A 19,664-nucleotide genomic window follows, 5' to 3' on the forward strand; every position below is an offset into this window, starting at 1 on the left:
TGGAAGTCCTGAGTCGGATGGGACGGCCATGGAGGCCGTTCCCTTCCCTCAATTTAATTTTCGACTCCTTCAATTTGCAATTCTATCCCGTTGAGACAGGTCCCCATTGTCCCTCGATCGCAAGATCGTACTTCCTCGGTCATCTCGTCGCTCCCTTCTGTGGTGGATCCGCTCCCCCCGCTTCTTCAGGGGTGCTCCTTCCTGCCCCTCTATTGGCTGGTTGTCACGATGGATGCCAGCCTTTCGGGTTGGAGGGGTGTCTTCTGAGACCGGACAGTCCAGGGCTTTTGGTCTCCCAGGGAGACACTGTTCCCGATCAACATCTTAGAGCTGAGGGCAATCTACCTTTGCCTGTTACATTGGGAGATCCTTCTCCAGGACCGCCCAGTTCGTGTCCAGTCGGACAACTCCACTGCGGTGGCATACATCAATCGCCAGGGTGGCACCCACAGTCTGACGGCGATGGCCGAAGTTTCCAAGATCCTGCTCTGGGCGGAGCTCAGGGTTCCAGCCATCTCGGTAATTCACATGCCAGGCGTGAACAATTGGGAAGCGGACTTCCTAAGCCAGTCCTCTCCCGGCCCCGGCCAGTGGTCCCTTCATCCGGAGGTGTTCGCAGAGATCTGCGGCCTCTGGGGAACTCCAGATGTGGATCTCTTTGCATCCCGCCACAACCAGAAGGTTCCCCTCTTTGTGTCAAGTCACAGGACCCCCGTGCTCTGGCAGCGGATGCACTGGTAATTCCTTGGTCGGGGTTCACCCTACCTTATCTGTTCCCTCCTCTTCCTCGCATTCCCAGGGTCCTGAGGAAGCTCAAAGCAGAGGGCATTCCCGCCATTCTCGTGGCTCCAGATTGGCCTCGGAGGGCGGGGTACGCTGATGTCATCCGGCTCATGGACAACGTTCTGCTGCGCCTTCTCTCTCAGGGTCCCCTGGGCCACCCCTAATTACCATCACTGCATTTGACGGCATGGTGGTTGAGACCACGGTACTAAGGGCCCGTGGCTTCTCAACTCAAGTGATATGCACCATGCTCAAGGCACACAAGCCTTCTTTAAAGGGTCAATTGTCTGCCCTTTCCATTCTTTTCCAACGCCCTCTGGCATCTTATTCTCATGTTCGGGCCTTCCTTCAAGGAGTGGCCCACGAGGTTCCTCCTTACAACTCCTCCTTGGGATCTTAATTTGGTCCTTGGCGCACAGCAGGGCGCGCCCTTTGAACCCCTTAGGGAGGTTACCCTTCGTCTCCTTTCCTGGAAGGTGGCGTTCCTTATGGCAATTACCTCCATCAGACGGGTTTTGGAGTTGGCGGCTCTTTCTTGCTGCTCTCCCTTTCTAATTGTCCATCAGGACAAAGTTTTTTTTTTTTGTCCGGTTCCTTCTTTTTTTTTTTACCTAAGGTGGTTTCTGTTTTCCGTCCTTTTGTCCTGCTCCATCTCATTCTGGGGAGCATTTGCTTCATAAACTTGATGTGGTACGGGCAGTGCGTACCTACCTCTCTGTTACGTCTCCCTTTCGTCAATGTGATTCCTTTTTTGTTCTTACGGACGGTCACCGTAAGGGTTTACCTGCTTCCAAGGCAACCATTTCGCGGTGGATCAAGTCTGCCATTTCAGAGGCTTACCGTTGCAGGGGGAAGCCCCCTCCTTTCAGGGTTTCAGTTCACTCCACGCGTTCTGTCGGAGCTTCCTTTGCTCTCCATTCCAGGGCTTTAGCCTCTCAAGTCTGTAAGGCGGCTACCTGGTCGTCCTTGCACACTTTTACTAAATTCTACCAGGTTCATACCTTTGCATCCACGGATGCTAGTCTGGGCCGTAAGGTGTTGCAGGCGGCAGTGGCCCAGCCTGCCTCTTGATTGTTTTCTGTGCCCACCCTAGGGACGGCTTTGGTACGTCCCAAGGTCTGTGTCCCCCAATGGAGCCGATAGAGAAAAAGGGATTTTTGTCTTACCGTAAAATCTTTTTCTCAGAGGATCCATTGGGGGACACAGCTCCCACCCTTTCTTTGGTGTTCCGGTTTTGGTTACGTGTCCGAGGGTGTATTCAGCTAATTTTTTGTTCTGGTTACCTCGGACTGGTCTTGGTTTTCTGCCTTCTCGGTCCTCTCCTACTGCTTGGGGACTAAACTGATTACCTCAGGCTCTGTAGGCGGGTATATCCTGCTGGGAAGAGCCGACTTTTTGATTTCCTTAGTGTCAAGTCTCCTAGCAACAACAGCATACCCCCAAGGTCTGTGTCCCCCAATGGATCCTCTGAGAAAAAGATTTTACGGTAAGACAAAAATCCCTTTTTTGAGAACGTGGGCTGATTTCGAAGCTTGCTTCCGTCGCCCTGTGCATTGACCCGATATGGCAGTATGTTCGGGTACAGTGCACCAAAAATATCTGCTGGGCTCTTTTTTCTGGGACAGTATGCGGGGGCCCTTTTATTGTCTCAATCACCCTGTACGGGACCTGATATGACACATTGCATTGAGTCAGTTGAGGTATGCCTCTGGCATACCTGTTTTCGCCAGGGTTGTCGCTCTGTCAGAGACGTGACTCGCTGTGGCAGGTCGTGCCAGGGATGCTACCGTGTGCATAGCTGTGACTTCCCGTACCTCAATGTTGGTGTGAGGACTCTGTCAGAGGGTTCCTGCAGGAACAAGGGACTGCTGCCAGTTATTAGTCTGCATGGTCTCCTACACCAACGTGTTGCCCATAAGTTTGGCCGTAGTCCTGTGCCCCACTGTTCGTGGGAGGGTTCGAAGGAATGTTCCACCAGTCAGCCGGACGGCTGTCTCCATAGTTTACTGCTACATCGGGTCAACTACCATACACTTCCTACTGCGTGGCGGAAGTTCAGGTAAGCCACTGCCTAGGCGTAGTTCCGACTGCATCTGCGACAGCAGTCCTGGGGTGTAGCACCATTAGGAGCTGGGGTGTGGGCGTCTCCTGCAGGTTCCATGGCTTTTCATGGCTACAGCTGCACTCTCTGTTCCTTTTTTCTAAGAGTGCCACGTTGGTCTGCTAGGGGCATGGTTGTGACACACCTTTTGGGTGCTGAGCCTGTCTTCCATTCTACCAGACTTTTGGATGTCTGCAGTTTCCTCCGTGTCTGCAGTTTGGTATCCCACTACTATCGTGAGGTAACCATGTCTGTGTCCCTATGTATGCTAAGGTCCTCTGCACGTGTAGAGCCCAACCTCCCTTCTGTTTGGTGTGGTGTGCCTCGGGCCCTCCTGTGATCTTATTCTGAAGTCCTGCGACGGTTGAGCACCTCTGTTCTGGCAGGGGGCCTGTTGCGGCGACACAGTCTGTTCAGCCCCCCCTCTGCCTCCAGATCTATTCCTGGTTTCCTGTGCAGGATGGCTCAGGCATCTGCTCTGTTGCCTTAGACACGTCTAGGATGGCTTAGTTGGCACCCATCTTGTCCAGGGTTTCACCCCGATGGGGTATTCCTCTCAACGCTGTTGGTTGCTCTGTGCGTGTGCTTCTTATTCGCATTCGTAGCCATGTCTTTGTTTCCTTTCCCAGCACCTGTATCCAGGATTCTGTTCCCTCCATGTCTCTATATGTTGTTGTAGGGTTCCTGGGGGGCTACGTCCACCCAGTACTTTGTCCCGTTGCCGTAGGGCGGCATTCCCTGCTTCGACAGTGCCTGGCGCACTTATCAATCCCCCTTCCACAGGGGGTACAGGGATCAGGGAGCTGGCGTGGAAGATGCCTGGGTTTTCTCTCGACCACCCCTTGATTTCCCCTCCGCTAGGGGGACTATTTCGCTGAGGGCTATCATCTACCAAGACGGAGCCATCTCTCTCCTCCTGTTTTTTTTTTTGTTATCTACTGCTGCTCATACAGCCTTGGCACTCTCCTGTCGGAGGAGTTTACGCCCTCATTTATGGCTCAGCGACAGCCAGTTTAACCACTGTCTGTTGTTTGGGTCCTGCCATTGCTCTCCTCCCTTGGCGCAATCTCCCTGGAAGGGTGTGTTCATCCTTCCCTTGACCGTGTTGGTTGTGCAACACTGACACCACAGTTTTCTAGAGTGACCTCCCTGTGTCCTGTACCTGGGAGTCTCTGCTGGGTTCCCTTTTTTTTTTTCCCCTCCATTCCCGTCCTGACGGGATGTTGCTTTGGAGTGCTCTGGTCTTCACGGACCGCTGGGGTCCAACTCTAGTTAGTCTCCTGGGATTGGACTGCTGTGGCGTGCCTTCTTTTTTGGGTTGACCCTCCTGGTTCCTTGGGCCTTAGTGATGGTTGAGGTCTCAGGCAGGGGTGGCGATCTTGCCCAGACTTCTCTGTGATTCCATTGTGGGGCGGTTTTTCTGTACCACTCTTCTTCTTGTCTCGACACGAAAGTTTGTCTCCCGGAGCGCTTTGCGGCTGTTGGGTTTCTTTCCCCTTCAGGTGTAAGTCTTCCAGGAGATACAGGAACCTCCAAATTCCCATGTCGGCCGCTCTGGTGTTCTGCGATGCTCCTTTTTTGGTCTTCCGCTCCTTCCTGGCCATTTATCCTTCTGTGTACGTCTTTCAGGTTACTCAGGAACCTCCAGTTCCCATGTCTGTCTCCTTCGGGGTCCATGTACTCCCGGGATGGAGGGCGTTTGGTTCAGCCGGATTACACCAGTCGAGCTAATTTCGCCTTCTGGGTGCTCACGGCGGGCCCCTGGGACAGGTAAGCCACTGCCTAGGCGTAGTTCCGACTGCATCTGCGACAGCAGTCCTGGGGTGTAGCACCATTAGGAGCTGGGGTGTGGGCGTCTCCTGCAGGTTCCATGGCTTTTCATGGCTACAGCTGCACTCTCTGTTCCTTTTTTCTAAGAGTGCCACGTTGGTCTGCTAGGGGCATGGTTGTGACACACCTTTTGGGTGCTGAGCCTGTCTTCCATTCTACCAGACTTTTGGATGTCTGCAGTTTCCTCCGTGTCTGCAGTTTGGTATCCCACTACTATCGTGAGGTAACCATGTCTGTGTCCCTATGTATGCTAAGGTCCTCTGCATGTGTAGAGCCCACCCTCCCTTCTGTTTGGTGTGGTGTGCCTCGGGCCCTCCTGTGATCTTATTCTGAAGTCCTGCGACGGTTGAGCACCTCTGTTCTGGCAGGGGGCCTGTTGCGGCGACACAGTCTGTTCAGCCCCCCCTCTGCCTCCAGATCTCTTCCTGGTTTCCTGTGCAGGATGGCTCAGGCATCTGCTCTGTTGCCTTAGACACGTCTAGGATGGCTTAGTTGGCACCCATCTTGTCCAGGGTTTCACCCCGATGGGGTATTCCTCTCAACGCTGTTGGTTGCTCTGTGCGTGTGCTTCTTATTCGCATTCGTAGCCATGTCTTTGTTTCCTTTCCCAGCACCTGTATCCAGGATTCTGTTCCCTCCATGTCTCTATATGTTGTTGTAGGGTTCCTGGGGGGCTACGTCCACCCAGTACTTTGTCCCGTTGCCGTAGGGCGGCATTCCCTGCTTCGACAGTGCCTGGCGCACTTATCAATCCCCCTTCCATAGGGGGTACAGGGATCAGGGAGCTGGCGTGGAAGATGCCTGGGTTTTCTCTCGACCACCCCTTGATTTCCCCTCCGCTAGGGGGACTATTTCGCTGAGGGCTATCATCTACCAAGACGGAGCCATCTCTCTCCTCCTGTTTTTTTTTTTGTTATCTACTGCTGCTCATACAGCCTTGGCACTCTCCTGTTGGAGGAGTTTACGCACTCATTTATGGCTCAGCGACAGCCAGTTTAACCACTGTCTGTTGTTTGGGTCCTGCCATTGCTCTCCTCCCTTGGCGCAATCTCCCTGGAAGGGTGTGTTCATCCTTCCCTTGACAGTGTTGGTTGTGCAACACTGACACCACAGTTTTCTAGAGTGACCTCCCTGTGTCCTGTACCTGGGAGTCTCTGCTGGGTTCCCTTTTTTTTTTCCCCCTCCATTCCCGTCCTGACGGGATGTTGCTTTGGAGTGCTCTGGTCTTCACGGACCGCTGAGGTCCAACTCTAGTTAGTCTCCTGGGATTGGACTGCTGTGGCGTGCCTTCTTTTTTGGGTTGACCCTCCTGGTTCCTTGGGCCTTAGAGATGGTTGAGGTCTCAGGCAGGGGTGGCGATCTTGCCCAGACTTCTCTGTGATTCCATTGTGGGGCGGTTTTTCTGTACCACTCTTCTTCTTGTCTCGACACGAAAGTTTGTCTCCCGGAGCGCTTTGCGGCTGTTGGGTTTCCTTCCCCTTCAGGTGTAAGTCTTCCAGGAGATACAGGAACCTCCAAATTCCCATGTCGGCCGCTCTGGTGTTCTGCGATGCTCCTTTTTTGGTCTTCCGCTCCTTCTTGGCCATTTATCCTTCTGTGTACATCTTTCAGGTTACTCAGGAACCTCCAGTTCCCATGTCTGTCTCCTTCGGGGTCCATGTACTCCCGGGATGGAGGGCGTTTGGTTCAGCCGGATTACACCAGTCGAGCTAATTTCGCCTTCTGGGTGCTCACGGCGGGCCCCTGGGACAGGTAAGCCACTGCCTAGGCGTAGTTCCGACTGCATCTGCGACAGCAGTCCTGGGGTGTAGCACCATTAGGAGCTGGGGTGTGGGCGTCTCCTGCAGGTTCCATGGCTTTTCATGGCTACAGCTGTACTCTCTGTTCCTTTTTTCTAAGAGTGCCACGTTGGTCTGCTAGGGGCATGGTTGTGACACACCTTTTGGGTGCTGAGCCTGTCTTCCATTCTACCAGACTTTTGGATGTCTGCAGTTTCCTCCGTGTCTGCAGTTTGGTATCCCACTACTATCGTGAGGTAACCATGTCTGTGTCCCTATGTATGCTAAGGTCCTCTGCACGTGTAGTGCCCACCCTCCCTTCTGTTTGGTGTGGTGTGCCTCGGGCCCTCCTGTGATCTTATTCTGAAGTCCTGCGACGGTTGAGCACCTCTGTTCTGGCAGGGGGCCTGTTGCGGCGACACAGTCTGTTCAGCCCCCCCTCTGCCTCCAGATCTATTCCTGGTTTCCTGTGCAGGATGGCTCAGGCATCTGCTCTGTTGCCTTAGACACGTCTAGGATGGCTTAGTTGGCACCCATCTTGTCCAGGGTTTCACCCCGATGGGGTATTCCTCTCAACGCTGTTGGTTGCTCTGTGCGTGTGCTTCTTATTCGCATTCGTAGCCATGTCTTTGTTTCCTTTCCCAGCACCTGTATCCAGGATTCTGTTCCCTCCATGTCTCTATATGTTGTTGTAGGGTTCCTGGGGGGCTACGTCCACCCAGTACTTTGTCCCGTTGCCGTAGGGCGGCATTCTCTGCTTCGACAGTGCCTGGCGCACTTATCAATCCCCCTTCCACAGGGGGTACAGGGATCAGGGAGCTGGCGTGGAAGATGCCTGGGTTTTCTCTCGACCACCCCTTGATTTCCCCTCCGCTAGGGGGACTATTTTGCTGAGGGCTATCATCTACCAAGACGGAGCCATCTCTCTCCTCCTGTTTTTTTTTTTGTTATCTACTGCTGCTCATACAGCCTTGGCACTCTCCTGTTGGAGGAGTTTACGCACTCATTTATGGCTCAGCGACAGCCAGTTTAACCACTGTCTGTTGTTTGGGTCCTGCCATTGCTCTCCTCCCTTGGCGCAATCTCCCTGGAAGGGTGTGTTCATCCTTCCCTTGACAGTGTTGGTTGTGCAACACTGACACCACAGTGTTCTAGAGTGACCTCCCTGTGTCCTGTACCTGGGAGTCTCTGCTGGGTTCCCTTTTTTTTTTTCCCCTCCATTCCCGTCCTGACGGGATGTTGCTTTGGAGTGCTCTGGTCTTCACGGACCGCTGGGGTCCAACTCTAGTTAGTCTCCTGGGATTGGACTGCTGTGGCGTGCCTTCTTTTTTGGGTTGACCCTCCTGGTTCCTTGGGCCTTAGTGATGGTTGAGGTCTCAGGCAGGGGTGGCGATCTTGCCCAGACTTCTCTGTGATTCCATTGTGGGGCGGTTTTTCTGTACCACTCTTCTTCTTGTCTCGACACGAAAGTTTGTCTCCCGGAGCGCTTTGCGGCTGTTGGGTTTCCTTCCCCTTCAGGTGTAAGTCTTCCAGGAGATACAGGAACCTCCAAATTCCCATGTCGGCCGCTCTGGTGTTCTGCGATGCTCCTTTTTTGGTCTTCCGCTCCTTCTTGGCCATTTATCCTTCTGTGTACGTCTTTCAGGTTACTCAGGAACCTCCAGTTCCCATGTCTGTCTCCTTCGGGGTCCATGTACTCCCGGGATGGAGGGCGTTTGGTTCAGCCAGATTACACCAGTCGAGCTAATTTCGCCTTCTGGGTGCTCACGGCGGGCCCCTGGGACAGGGGTTTTGGGTCTCCAGATGTTCGAGTAATCGCTCTTATGCACCAGACCTCTCTAGAGCCGGTTTCCGTCTCCTTTTTTTCCAGTGGTTTTCTGGTCTCCACCTCTAGTGCTGTCGGGGAAGTCTTCAAGGGGACTTTAATGCGATGTCACAGAGTTTCTAATTAATACACACGAGCTCAGAGAAATGACTTTTACACAGACTCAGTGTTCATAATCAGTTCTACTGTGTGGGAGAAAGACCCCTCCTTACATATGTTACATGCAGAAAAACGGTGATATCATACATATGGTACAATACTTAATTCATACAAGATGTCTTTCCAAGCGCGATTTGTACATCCTGTTGAAAAACCCTGTGGCGCCCTTGCATTCCTTCCAGAAAAATCCAATCTAAGGTTGCTAACAAATGTATTCAATTATGGCTGAAAATGAACATCATGGCGTCTTGAACCAACTTTATTCTCTCACAGTGCTCGCCTTCTGCTTAGGCGTACGCTGCTCTCCCTGGCGTTTTTCCGCCATGTTCTCTTGAATCGGTTAACTCTTTATGGGGTTCTCTTTTTGTGCCCTTTTCCATTTTTGTTTCCCAGCTGGGCTAGCCCTCTGTCTGGTTCTGTGTTCCTTGGGGTTGATTTCCTACCTCCTCCTGGGATGGTTCTGTCCTAGCTGGCTTCATAGTCGACCTTTTTCTTACTCCCTTCATAAGACGGTCCCTTCCCTTGGTGTCCTAGTCCATCTCCATGGACGGTGAATCTTCCGGGAGCTCAGTTTCTTGGCCTCGGTTGTCTCTGGCCTGGGGTCTCGTCCGCACCCCTTAAGGACGAGTGGGTTCGGTCTCTGACTGTTTCCCTTTCTCTGGTGGTTGTTATTCCCACCCTAGGGGACTGCTTTGGTACATCCCCTCAGTTTAGGTGTCCCCCAATGAAGAGTACTCACGGTTAAATCTCTTTTTCGTAGCCTTCATTGGGGGGACATCGCACCCACCCATATCTTACTTTTTTGTACGGATGATGTTTTCTGGGTCTTTTTCAGTGATTCTTTTACAGGGTCCTTCGGACTTATGTCTTTGTTGGCTTCTCCTACGGCTCTGTAACAAAACTGGTTACCTCACTTCCAGTCGGCGGGTATATCCTGCCAAAGAGGAGCCGACTTTTTTTTCCTAGTGTCAGCGCCTCCTAAGAGCATATACCCATCAGTAAGGTTTCCCCAATGAAGGCTACGAGAAAGAGATTTTACGGTGAGTACAACAAAATCTCCATTTCTCATTGGATTACGCAGCTCCCACCTACTTTTTGGTGTGCTATAAACCCAAGAACTTTCTTGTTCGTGTAGTTCTTGGTTCTAGGATCAGGTTGTTGTTGGTTCCTTTTTCCTTATGTTGCCTTTCTATTGCTTTTACACAAACTGGTTAGGCTAGTGTGGGTAAGAGGGGTATAGCCTGCCAGAGAAGAGCCAATACCTGCTTAGTGTCTCCTCCTAGTGGCGAGGACCTATACCGATACCTTAACGTTATTGTAACAGAGCATTATGGTAGTCCTAACGGGCAAAGAGGATCCCATTCACTTGAATGGGATTCCTCTAACTTCCGTTATAACGCGGTCGAAGATAGCGGGAGAAAAAGATGTGTCCTGCAAAAAAATTTCTCCCGCTATTTTCCTAATGGATGTCACCTACCGGGTGAAAACAGTAGTGTGAAAGGAGCCTTAGACTGGAGATTATCCTTTTCTTGGCCATTTAACATCTGACACGATGCAGTCAAGGGGTTTTCCAGGGTAAGCAACACAGAGCTAATTTCTTCCAAAGACAGCACCACATCTGTCCTCAGGTTGTGCGTAGTATTGCTGCTCAGTTCCATTGAGCCAAGCTGTAATACCACAGACAACCTGAGGACAGGGGTGGTGCTGTTTTTGGAAGAAGGTAGCTCTGTGTTTCTGTTAATGAATATCCCCTTTTAAATAGAGATTACAGCAACTATTGATAATCCAAACCAAAAAATGGAGACTCCCCTCATCAGCTTATCACCAAAACCGTATAGCAGACAGTGGCCTACGCAATCCCCTAGGACTGTCTTATGTAGATACCTGGTAGGTTGTGCCTATCTGCAAAATCTGATGCAAGAATGTTTCCCCTCTGCTTAGTCTTCTGGTTGTGCGTGTTTGAAATTCTGCAAAATATTGAAGTAGGAATAATAGCTGAATAATGTGGATTATCAAATGTCAGATTAAAGGCGTTTCAGTGGTGCACTGTTGCACCCTTCTTTGACTTCCCCTTTTTTCCATTTTTTCTTTTACAGCATATAAGAGAACGGAATAAAACGTCGGAAGACCAAGGACCACCAGCTGTGAAACAGATGAATACTTCTGCTGAGCACAGTAAATTTGAGGAGCCGAGATCAGACGGAGGTGAGGTGTCAGGAAATTTACACAGGAGTCAAAGGTCAACAATGGGTATTGTGGCCGTCATACAAGGTTGAGCATGTTGTGGTGGGTATGCTTGGACACATATCTGCCTTGGACCCCCAGGGTAGGGATCAGCATTTCCTGTGAGGAAAGATGAATGTAGAAAATTAGGGTTATCCAGGTAGGCTGGAAGGAAATGTTAAAGGACAAGTCTCACAGTAAACAATTGTTCAGCTTTTAGTGCAGAAGGTAAAGTTATATAGGTTTGTAAATCACTTCCATTACCAGTGCTGCTTAGAAACAAGCTTTATCTGCATTCTTCTGTCTGATAGGAAATTCAGCTGTTCCAGGTTTTCATGACTTGCGACCCCCTATTCAGGCTGTTATCAGCAGCATCCCGGGGCCGTGACGTGACAATTACCCAGAAAACCCCTGTGCTGCAGAGAGCTCCCTGAGCTCGGGCTTAGCCCCTCCCATCTGATGAATATTCACACTGTCCTCCCTCAGTTCTGCAGTGATTGGCTGAGCAGCACTGCCTATATGCCGGCTGATTCAGATCATAGCAGAGTCAGCAAACAGGCTGATTCTCTCCCCTCTCCTTGCTAATGTTTATACACTGAGAACGGAGGAGAGGGGGGAGGGGAGGGAGCTGTCACACTGAGCACTGGGGAGAGAGGAGTGCAGGGCAGAGGAGGGGGGAGGTGATTGTGCCACTGTAAAGCTGTTTCATTGAGAGGAGGAGGGGGAGGGAGTGATTTTACAGTGTAAAACTGCAGCTTCCACTCCAGGATCCCTCTCTCTGAGCACTGAGATTACATTTTGTTTCCTCGTGGCCACCCTGCTGTATAGGGCTATGATTGGAGCTCAGTGTTATGTGGGAGTGGCTAACATAAGTTAGGGGTGGTAACAAGTTCTCTGCTCAGGCAGCTGAGAGCAGGAAATGTGAGCAGTGCATGCAGGGAAATGTAGTCTTTGAGATCACAGGCATAGCCGCCATAACCAGGAAGTAACTGGAATTTATGAGCTGAATAGCCGGTGAATGGGGGGGCGGAAAAAAAATCACAAACATGTCAGAGAGGTGGTAGGTGAATATACTATGGAATGGCTAGGTATTTTTTTTTTTCTTTGCTGCATGGGATATCTTCTTTAACCCCTTCCCGCTATAGAACATATGCATACATCCCAACACCCGACACGTTCGCGCACTGGAACATATGCATACGTCCTAGAAATCTCCTGCACTGCCGCGGGCAGCACAGAAGATCGGCGGTGGGAGACAGCTGTCAATCACAGCCGGGGTCCTGCCGGTCCCGGCAGCATTAACCCCATAGATGCCGTGATCAATGCTTTTCATGGCATCTATGGTGTTGACGGGGTGCGCGCTCCCCCTGTTCACCAACGGCGGCGTAGCCATGCGATCGTGGGTCGCCGTTGGTTGCTATGGCAGCAGGAGGTCAGATGATGACCTCTTTTCTGCCTGCTACAGAAGCCTGTGAGATCCAGCCACAGGCTGGATCGCACAGGCTGTAGTGTGTGCAGCTGATCGGGTCATACTGTGCTGCAGTACAAATGTATTGCAGCATAGTATAAAATGTAAAAAGTGTAAAAAATAAAATAAAAAGTTCTTCAGTAAAAGTGTGAAAAAAAATGCCCCTTTCCCAATAAAAGGCCTGTATTATCATCAAAAAAGATAAAAAAAACACGAAACATAGACATAATAGGTATTACCATGACATGTACTATAAAACTATAGTGTAAATTATCCCACATGGTGAAAGCCGTAAAAAAAAAAGCACAAAATTCATCAATTTTTGTACATATAGCGGAATAAAAAAATAAAAATAAAAAAAAGAGCACGGATCGCAAAAATGATCCCGATAAAAAGTAGGGCTCATCCCACAAAAAAATAAGCCCCCTCTCAATGGCAAAGAATGAAAAATAAAAAAATTACGGCTGTTGGAAAATGAATGGCAGAAAAATAATTTTGCTCTGAAAAGGAAAAAGAACATAGAAAGCCATATAAAATGGGTATCGCCATAATCGTATTGACCCACAGAATAAATATAACCTCACTTTTACCGCACAGTGTATACAATAAAAAATAATTTTAACCTGTTAAGGACGTAGGGCACACCTGTACGCCCGGTCCCGGTGTTTAAAACGGGGTCACACCGGGTCGGTCCTGGCTGCTAATAGCCGGGACCCTGGGCTAATAGCGTGCAGCACCGCTCGTTGTGCTGCGCGCTATTAACCCTTCAGACGCGGCAATCAAAGTTGACCGCCACATCTGAAAGTGAAAGTAAACGCTTCCTGGCAGCTCAGTCGGGCTGATCAGGACATCGCGATAAAATCCGATCGGCGTTTGATTGCTCCAAGCCTGAGCTACAGGCTTGAGCAATCAAGCCCCTATCTTTCTGATCCATGCAAAGCTATGGCTTTGCAAGGATCAGAGTAAAAGATCAGTGTGTGCAGTGCTATAGCTCCCTATGGGAGCTATAGCACTGCAAAAAAAAAAAAAAAGTGAAAAAATAAGTTAAAGGGGTTCTCCACTGCCCTGCCTTCCGGAGCTCTGCTCGCAGCGTCCAGAAGTATATTACTCCGCCCCCTTCCCATAGAATTTCGTTGTGGGGGGGCGGGCGTGACGTCACGAGGGGGCCGGCGTGATTTCACGAGGGGGCGGCCTCGAACACGGAAGCCCGCACACAGCGTTCGGAGTAATAAACTTCTTGACGCTGCGAGCGGAGCTCCGGAAGGCAGGGCATCGGAGAAGGTCATTTAACCCCTTCCCTAATAAAAGTTTGAATCACCCCCCTTTTCCCATAAAAAAAAAACTGTGTAAATAAATATAAACATATGTGGTATCGCCACGTGCGGAAATGTCCGAACTATAAAAATATATCGTTAATTAAACCGCACGGTCAATTGCTTACGTGCAAAAAAATTCCAAAGTCCAACATAGCGTATTTTTGGTCACTTTTTATATCATGAAAAAATGAATAAAAAGCGATCAAAAAGTTAATGGTACCGATACAAACTTCAGAACACGCGCAAAAAATGAGCCCTCATACCGGCCCGTTCGCGGAAAAATAAAAAAGTTTTAGGGGTTAGAAGATTTTTTTTAACTTTTACATTTTCCTGCATGTAGTTATGATTTTTTTCCAAAGTATGACAAAATCCAACCTATATAAGTAGGGTATCATTTTAATCGTATGGACCTACAGAATAAAGTTAAGGTGTAATTTTTACCGAGAAATGCACTGCGTAGAAATGGAAGCCCCCAAAAGTTACAAAATGACGTTTTTTTCTTCAATTTTGTCGCACAATTAATTTTTTTTCCGTTTCAATGTGTTTTTTGGTAAAATGACTGTCACTGCAAAGTAGAATTGGTGGCCCAAAAAATAAGCCATCGTATGGAATTTTGTGTGCAAAATTTAAAGCGTTATGATTTTTAGAAGGTGATGAGGAAAAAATGAAAATGCAAAAACGGAAAAACCCTGCATTCTTAAGGGGTTAAAAAAACACCAGAAATTTTCCAGTTTTTCACAAAAGATGCTGCATGTGTCAACAAAAATGCTCCACTTATATAAGGTATATTGGCCCTTATTTACTATTGCAAACCCAACATGTCTTGTCTGTCTGCACCAGAATTTGCGCCAGAATTGAAAAAAACCCAACTAACCCTCCATTTTACAAAAAAAAAAAATAATGAAAAAGGGCCGTGGCCATTGGAGGAAAGGGGGCGTGGTCAAATCAGTAAATCAGGCCAATATGTCACGAAAAAACAATCTCAGAATCGCTCCGCTCAGAAAAAGCACCTGGTCAAAAAAAAAAAAAAAGAGCCTGGTCATTAACCTTTTAAGGACGCAGGGTGTACAGGTACGTACACCCTGCGTCCGGTCCTGGTACACCCGCGTCATACCGGGTCGGTCCTGGCAGCTAATGACAGCCAGGACCCTGGGCTAATAGCGTGCAGCACTGATCGTTGTGACGTGCGCTATTAACCCTTTTAGATGCGGCATTCAAAGTTGATTGTCGCGTCTACAATGAAAGTAATCGCTTCCAGGCAGCTCAGTCGGGCTGATCGGGACCATCGCGGTGAAATTGTGATGTCCCGATCAGCTAGAAAGCGAGCGGAGGTCCCCTTACCTGCCTCCGTCGCGTCCAATCAGTGATTGACTGCTCCAAGCATGAAATCCAGGCTTGAGCAATTGAACACCGATAACACTGATCGTTGCCGTGTCAGTGCTATAACACTGCAAAAAAAAAAAAAGTTTATAAAGATCATTTAACACCTTCCCTAATAAAAGTAAGAATCAGAACCCTTTTCCCATTGGAAAAAAAAAAGCTGTGTAACAATAAACATGTGGTATCGCCACGTTCGGAAATGTCCAAACTATAAAAATATATCGTTAATTAAACCGCACGGTCAATGGCGTAGGCGCAAAAATATTCCAAAGTCCAAAATAGCGTATTTTTGGTCACTTTTTATATCATGAAAAGATTAATAAAAAGCAATCAAAAAGTCCGATCAATATAAAAATGGTACCGATAAAAACTTCAGATGACAGCGCAAAAAAATTAGCCCGGCCCGTACGCGGAAAATTAAAAAAGATATAGGGGTCAGAAGATGACCATTTTAAACATATACATTTTCCTGCATGTAGTTATGATTTTTTTTTTTTTTTAGAAGTAATACAAAATCAAACCTCTATAATTAGGGGATCATTTTAACCGTACGGACCTACAGAATAAAGATAAGATGTAATTTTTACCGAAAAATGCACTGCGTAGAAACGGAATCCCCCAAAATTTTCAAAATTGCATTTTTTCTTCAATTTTGTCGCACGTGGATATTTTGGTAAAATGACTGTAACTGCAAAGTAGAATTGGAGGCGCAAAAAATAAGCCATAATATGGAATTTTAGGTGCAACAGAGCTAATTTCTGTATAAAGCAGCACCACATCTGTGTTGTGGGGTTTTGCAGCTGAGTTTTATTGACGTGAATGGAGCCAAGTTGTAATACCACACACAACCTGAGGACAGGTGTGGTGCTTTTTTTGGACAAAATTAGCTCTATATTTCTATCCCTTAATAGAGATGGGAAGGCCTTTAAAATTAAAGGAGATCGCCGGTGAACAATAACTAGCTGATCAAGGAGGGTCTGACCACTGGGGCCCCCCACGATCACTGGAAGGGGACCCGACGCTCAATAAGGAGTGCATGCTGCAGCCGGCACTTGCTCAATTTATTCCTATGGGACAGACTAAAATACCTGAGTACAGCTCTCGGGCATCATCGGCGCTCCCATAGAAATAAATGGAGTGTGTGCCATCTACTGGTACACAACACAGGCTCTCACCGAGAACATTGGGCCCGGTAATCGCTGGGGGCCCCAGCAGTCGGACCCCTCGTGTACAGCTACTTATTCCCTATCCTGTGGAGTTCTTTTATTTAACCCTTTTTTCCGTTTTTGCACTTTCCTGTTTTTCCTCCTTACTCACATAAAGAGCCTGGTATAACGGGACATACTTGTTGACCAAAGCCAGCCAATGAGACAGCGGAGGAGGGGAGTTATCCTTCCAGGTCATCACTACCACCTTACGGGCACAGAACTGTAAAAAGCAAATCAATAGGCGTAGGGCTGGGCGGTATACCGGTTCATACCGAATACTGAAATTTTTGTGCTGCACGATATGAATTTTTCCCAATACCGTAATAACGGTTTGGCCCCTCCCCCTCTGGAATGAAATAATTATCAGCCCAGCGCAGCGCTGTCCCCACATCGGGGAACTAATCATATATGACCCACGAGCGCTGTTATGCCAAATCCCCCCCCCCGGCCCAATTAATTATCAGCCCAGCACTGCGCTGTCCCCATCGGGGTACTACTCACATGTCACCCTCAAGCGCTAACCTCCTTGTCCTCCTGTTTGTTGCGGGCCGCCGGTGCTGACAATCTATACTGTACGCCAGTGGATGCAAAACTAGCAAATAGATGTCAGGGCATGCTGGGAGTTGTAGTGGTGTAACAGCTGGAGGCACCCTGTCAGGAGAACTAAGGGCGGAAATCTGCCCCCAGCAAGCATCAGTGACGTGGTGCCTGCTGGGGAAGTTTGCCTTGTAGCACACTACCAGGCAGACAAAATGCCATTTTTAAGATAATAAAAAAAATTAAATAAAGGCAGGGAGGGGGTTAGGGATAGATGGGCAATAGGCAGGGACAGAAAAAAAAAGAGGGTGGTGGGAGCTACCCTTTAACCCCTTAAGGACTCGGGGTTTTTCAGTTTTTGCACTTTTGTTTTTTTCCTCCTTACCTTTTAAAAATCATAACCCTTTCAATTTTCCACCTAAAAATCCATATTATGGCTTATTTTTTGCGTCGCCAATTCTACTTTGCAGTGACATTAGTCATTTTACCAAAAAATGCACGGCGAAACGGAAAAAAAAATCATTGTGCAACAAAATCGAAGAAAAAACGCCATTTTGTAATTTTGGGGGCTTCCGTCTCTACGCAGTGCATATTTCGGTAAAAATTCATCATTATTCTGTAGGTCCATACGGTTAAAATGATACCCTACTTATATAGGTTTGATTTTGTTGCACTTCTGGAAAAAATCATAACTACATGCAGGAAAATTTATACGTTTAAAAATGTCATCTTCTGACCCCTATAACTTTTTTATTTTTCCACGTACAGGGCGGTATGAGGACTCATTTTTTGCGCCGTGATCTGAAGTTTTTATCGGTATGATATTTGTTTTGATCGGACTTTTTGATCACTTTTTATTCATTTTTTAATGGTATAAAAAGTGACCAAAAATGCGCTTTTTTTGACTTTGGAATTTTTTTGCGCGTACGCCATTGACCGTGCTGTTTAATTATTGATATATTTTTATAGTTCGGACATTTACGCACGCGGCGATACCACATATGTTTGTTTATTTTTTTTTTACACTGTTTTATTTTTTTTATGGGAAAAGGGGGGTGATTCAAACTTTTATTAGGGAAGGGGTTAATTGACCTTTATTAACACTTTTTTTTACTTTTTTTTTTTGCAGTGTTATAGGTCCCATAGGGACCTATAACACTGCACACACTGATCTCTTGCACAGATCACTGGCGTGTATTAACACGCCTGTGATCAGTGTTATCGGCGCTTGACTGCTCCTGCCTGGATCTCAGGCACGGAGCAGTCATTCGCCGATCGGACACCGAGGAGGCAGGTAAGGGCCCTCCCGGTGTCCTGTAAGCTGTTCGGGACGCCGCGGTGAGCAGCCTTGTCACTTTCACTTTAGAAGCGGCGGTCAGCTTTGACCGCCGCTTCTAAAGGATTAATACCGCACATCGCCGCGATTGGCGATGTGTGGTATTAGCCGCGGGTCCCGGACGTTGACGAGTGCCGGGACCGACGCGATATGATGCAGGATCGCGGCGCGATCCCGCTTCATATCGCTGGAGCCGGCGCAGGACGTAAATATACGTCCTGCGTCGTTAAGGGGTTAATGAACTACCCAGGGAGACCCTTAGGAGACTGGAACCTCTGGAGGCCCTATACAAAAGCTACCTCCCTAACCACTACCTAAAGGAAAACATTCACTGAGAGTGGTCTGTAGCAGTTTAGTCCATTGCAGTTCTATCCGGAGGCCTGAACAGAGAAGGAGGGGGGGGCACATCCACCCAGTGAAGAGCTTCAGTCAGAGAAGTGAAGAACTTAGTAGAGGCCCCATCCACCACTCTCAGGTGAGCAGGATACAGCATTGAGTTACGGTAACCCTTGGCACCCAGCTTCGCCCGGACTTCGTATACTGCAGCCACTGCTTGCGAAGTTCTACAGAGAAATCAGGATAAAAGGGCACCCTGGTTCCATCACAGATGACCTCGCCCTTGATCCGCACCGCCCGGAGAATAGCATCCCTGTCCCTGAAGTGAAGAAGATTGGCCAGGAAAGGATGTGGGGGGCCACCAGGAGGAGGGGGCCCACTCAATGGAGAAATAAGGAGCAAATGTGTCCACAGGAAGAATCTTCTTCAGCCAGCTTTTCAGGAACAGCACAGGATCATTCCCTTCCATCTTTTCAGGGAGGCCCACCAAGCATATGTTATTGCGCCTCAAGCGGTTCTCCATGTCATCCATCCGACTCAGGACTCCCGGGACCTGACGCTGTAGAGAATAAACCCACTCTGGTAGGGGGTGTAAGGTGTCTTCCACCGCAGAGACCCTGCGCTCCACCTCTTTTTCAGTGTGCTCACGTATCTTTTGGGTCTCATGTAGCAAGATAACAAATTCCTGCTGCAGCTCATCCACTTTAGTGACCATAACGGATTGACTGGAGGTAAAGGCCGCCAAAAGCTCCAAGAACCGATGGTCAATAGCTGTAGCCTTATAGACTGGCTTTTCAGGGGATTGCGGCTGCTGGGGAGTCGGAGACCCTTCAAGCAGTGACAGAGGCGGATCAGGAGAATCCCCTTTAGGACGGTCCTGAGATCTGGAGAACTGGCTCAGCGCTTTTGCCACCTGCACAGAAACGTTAGTAGCAAACAGGGTCTGAGCACCAGGATCTGAGAAGGGCCACCGGAGCGAGATGACCCATCATCAGAGGAAGCCTCCTCGTCAGAAGTCGGCCGAGAGGCCTCAGCATACACTTTGGATTTCTTATTCTTGTTACAAGGGCCACCCATGATCAACAGGGCCATGCAAAGAGCAGGCAGAAAGTCACCAGAACCACAGTCCGAGGAATGCAGATGATGAAGCACACAGGGCAGGAGCAGGGCCCACAGCATATAGCAGACTGCGGAGGTTGACCACAAAGCATCACAAGTCCCAGCAAGACAGCAACAAGTCTCTAAGGTACTCAGCCCCAATGAAGTGTGCAGTATCCGGCAGTGAAGAGCTCCCTTATTCAGGAAGAGGCCCAGCAACAGCAGGACCACTGGTATGGAGAGGCATTCCAGCAATATATGAGGCTATAAGGCACCCTTAATGGTA

The 19,664-nt window shown here is 48.8% G+C and overlaps 1 protein-coding gene across 3 annotated transcripts in view; it reads left to right on the forward strand.

Annotated features, from left to right (window-relative positions):
• The window catches only part of LOC130367881 (DBIRD complex subunit ZNF326-like), a 112,089-nt gene that overhangs the window by 13,765 nt on the left and 78,660 nt on the right, over window positions 1–19,664 (forward strand). For all 3 annotated transcript variants that reach the window (XM_056570838.1, XM_056570836.1, XM_056570837.1), the window contains exon 4: window positions 10,573–10,681. In XM_056570838.1, coding sequence (XP_056426813.1) covers window positions 10,573–10,681 — 109 coding nt within the window. The remainder of the gene's footprint in view (window positions 1–10,572; window positions 10,682–19,664) is intronic.

The sequence above is a fragment of the Hyla sarda genome, chromosome 4 (genome assembly GCF_029499605.1).
Source record: "Hyla sarda isolate aHylSar1 chromosome 4, aHylSar1.hap1, whole genome shotgun sequence".
NCBI lineage: Eukaryota > Metazoa > Chordata > Amphibia > Anura > Hylidae > Hyla > Hyla sarda.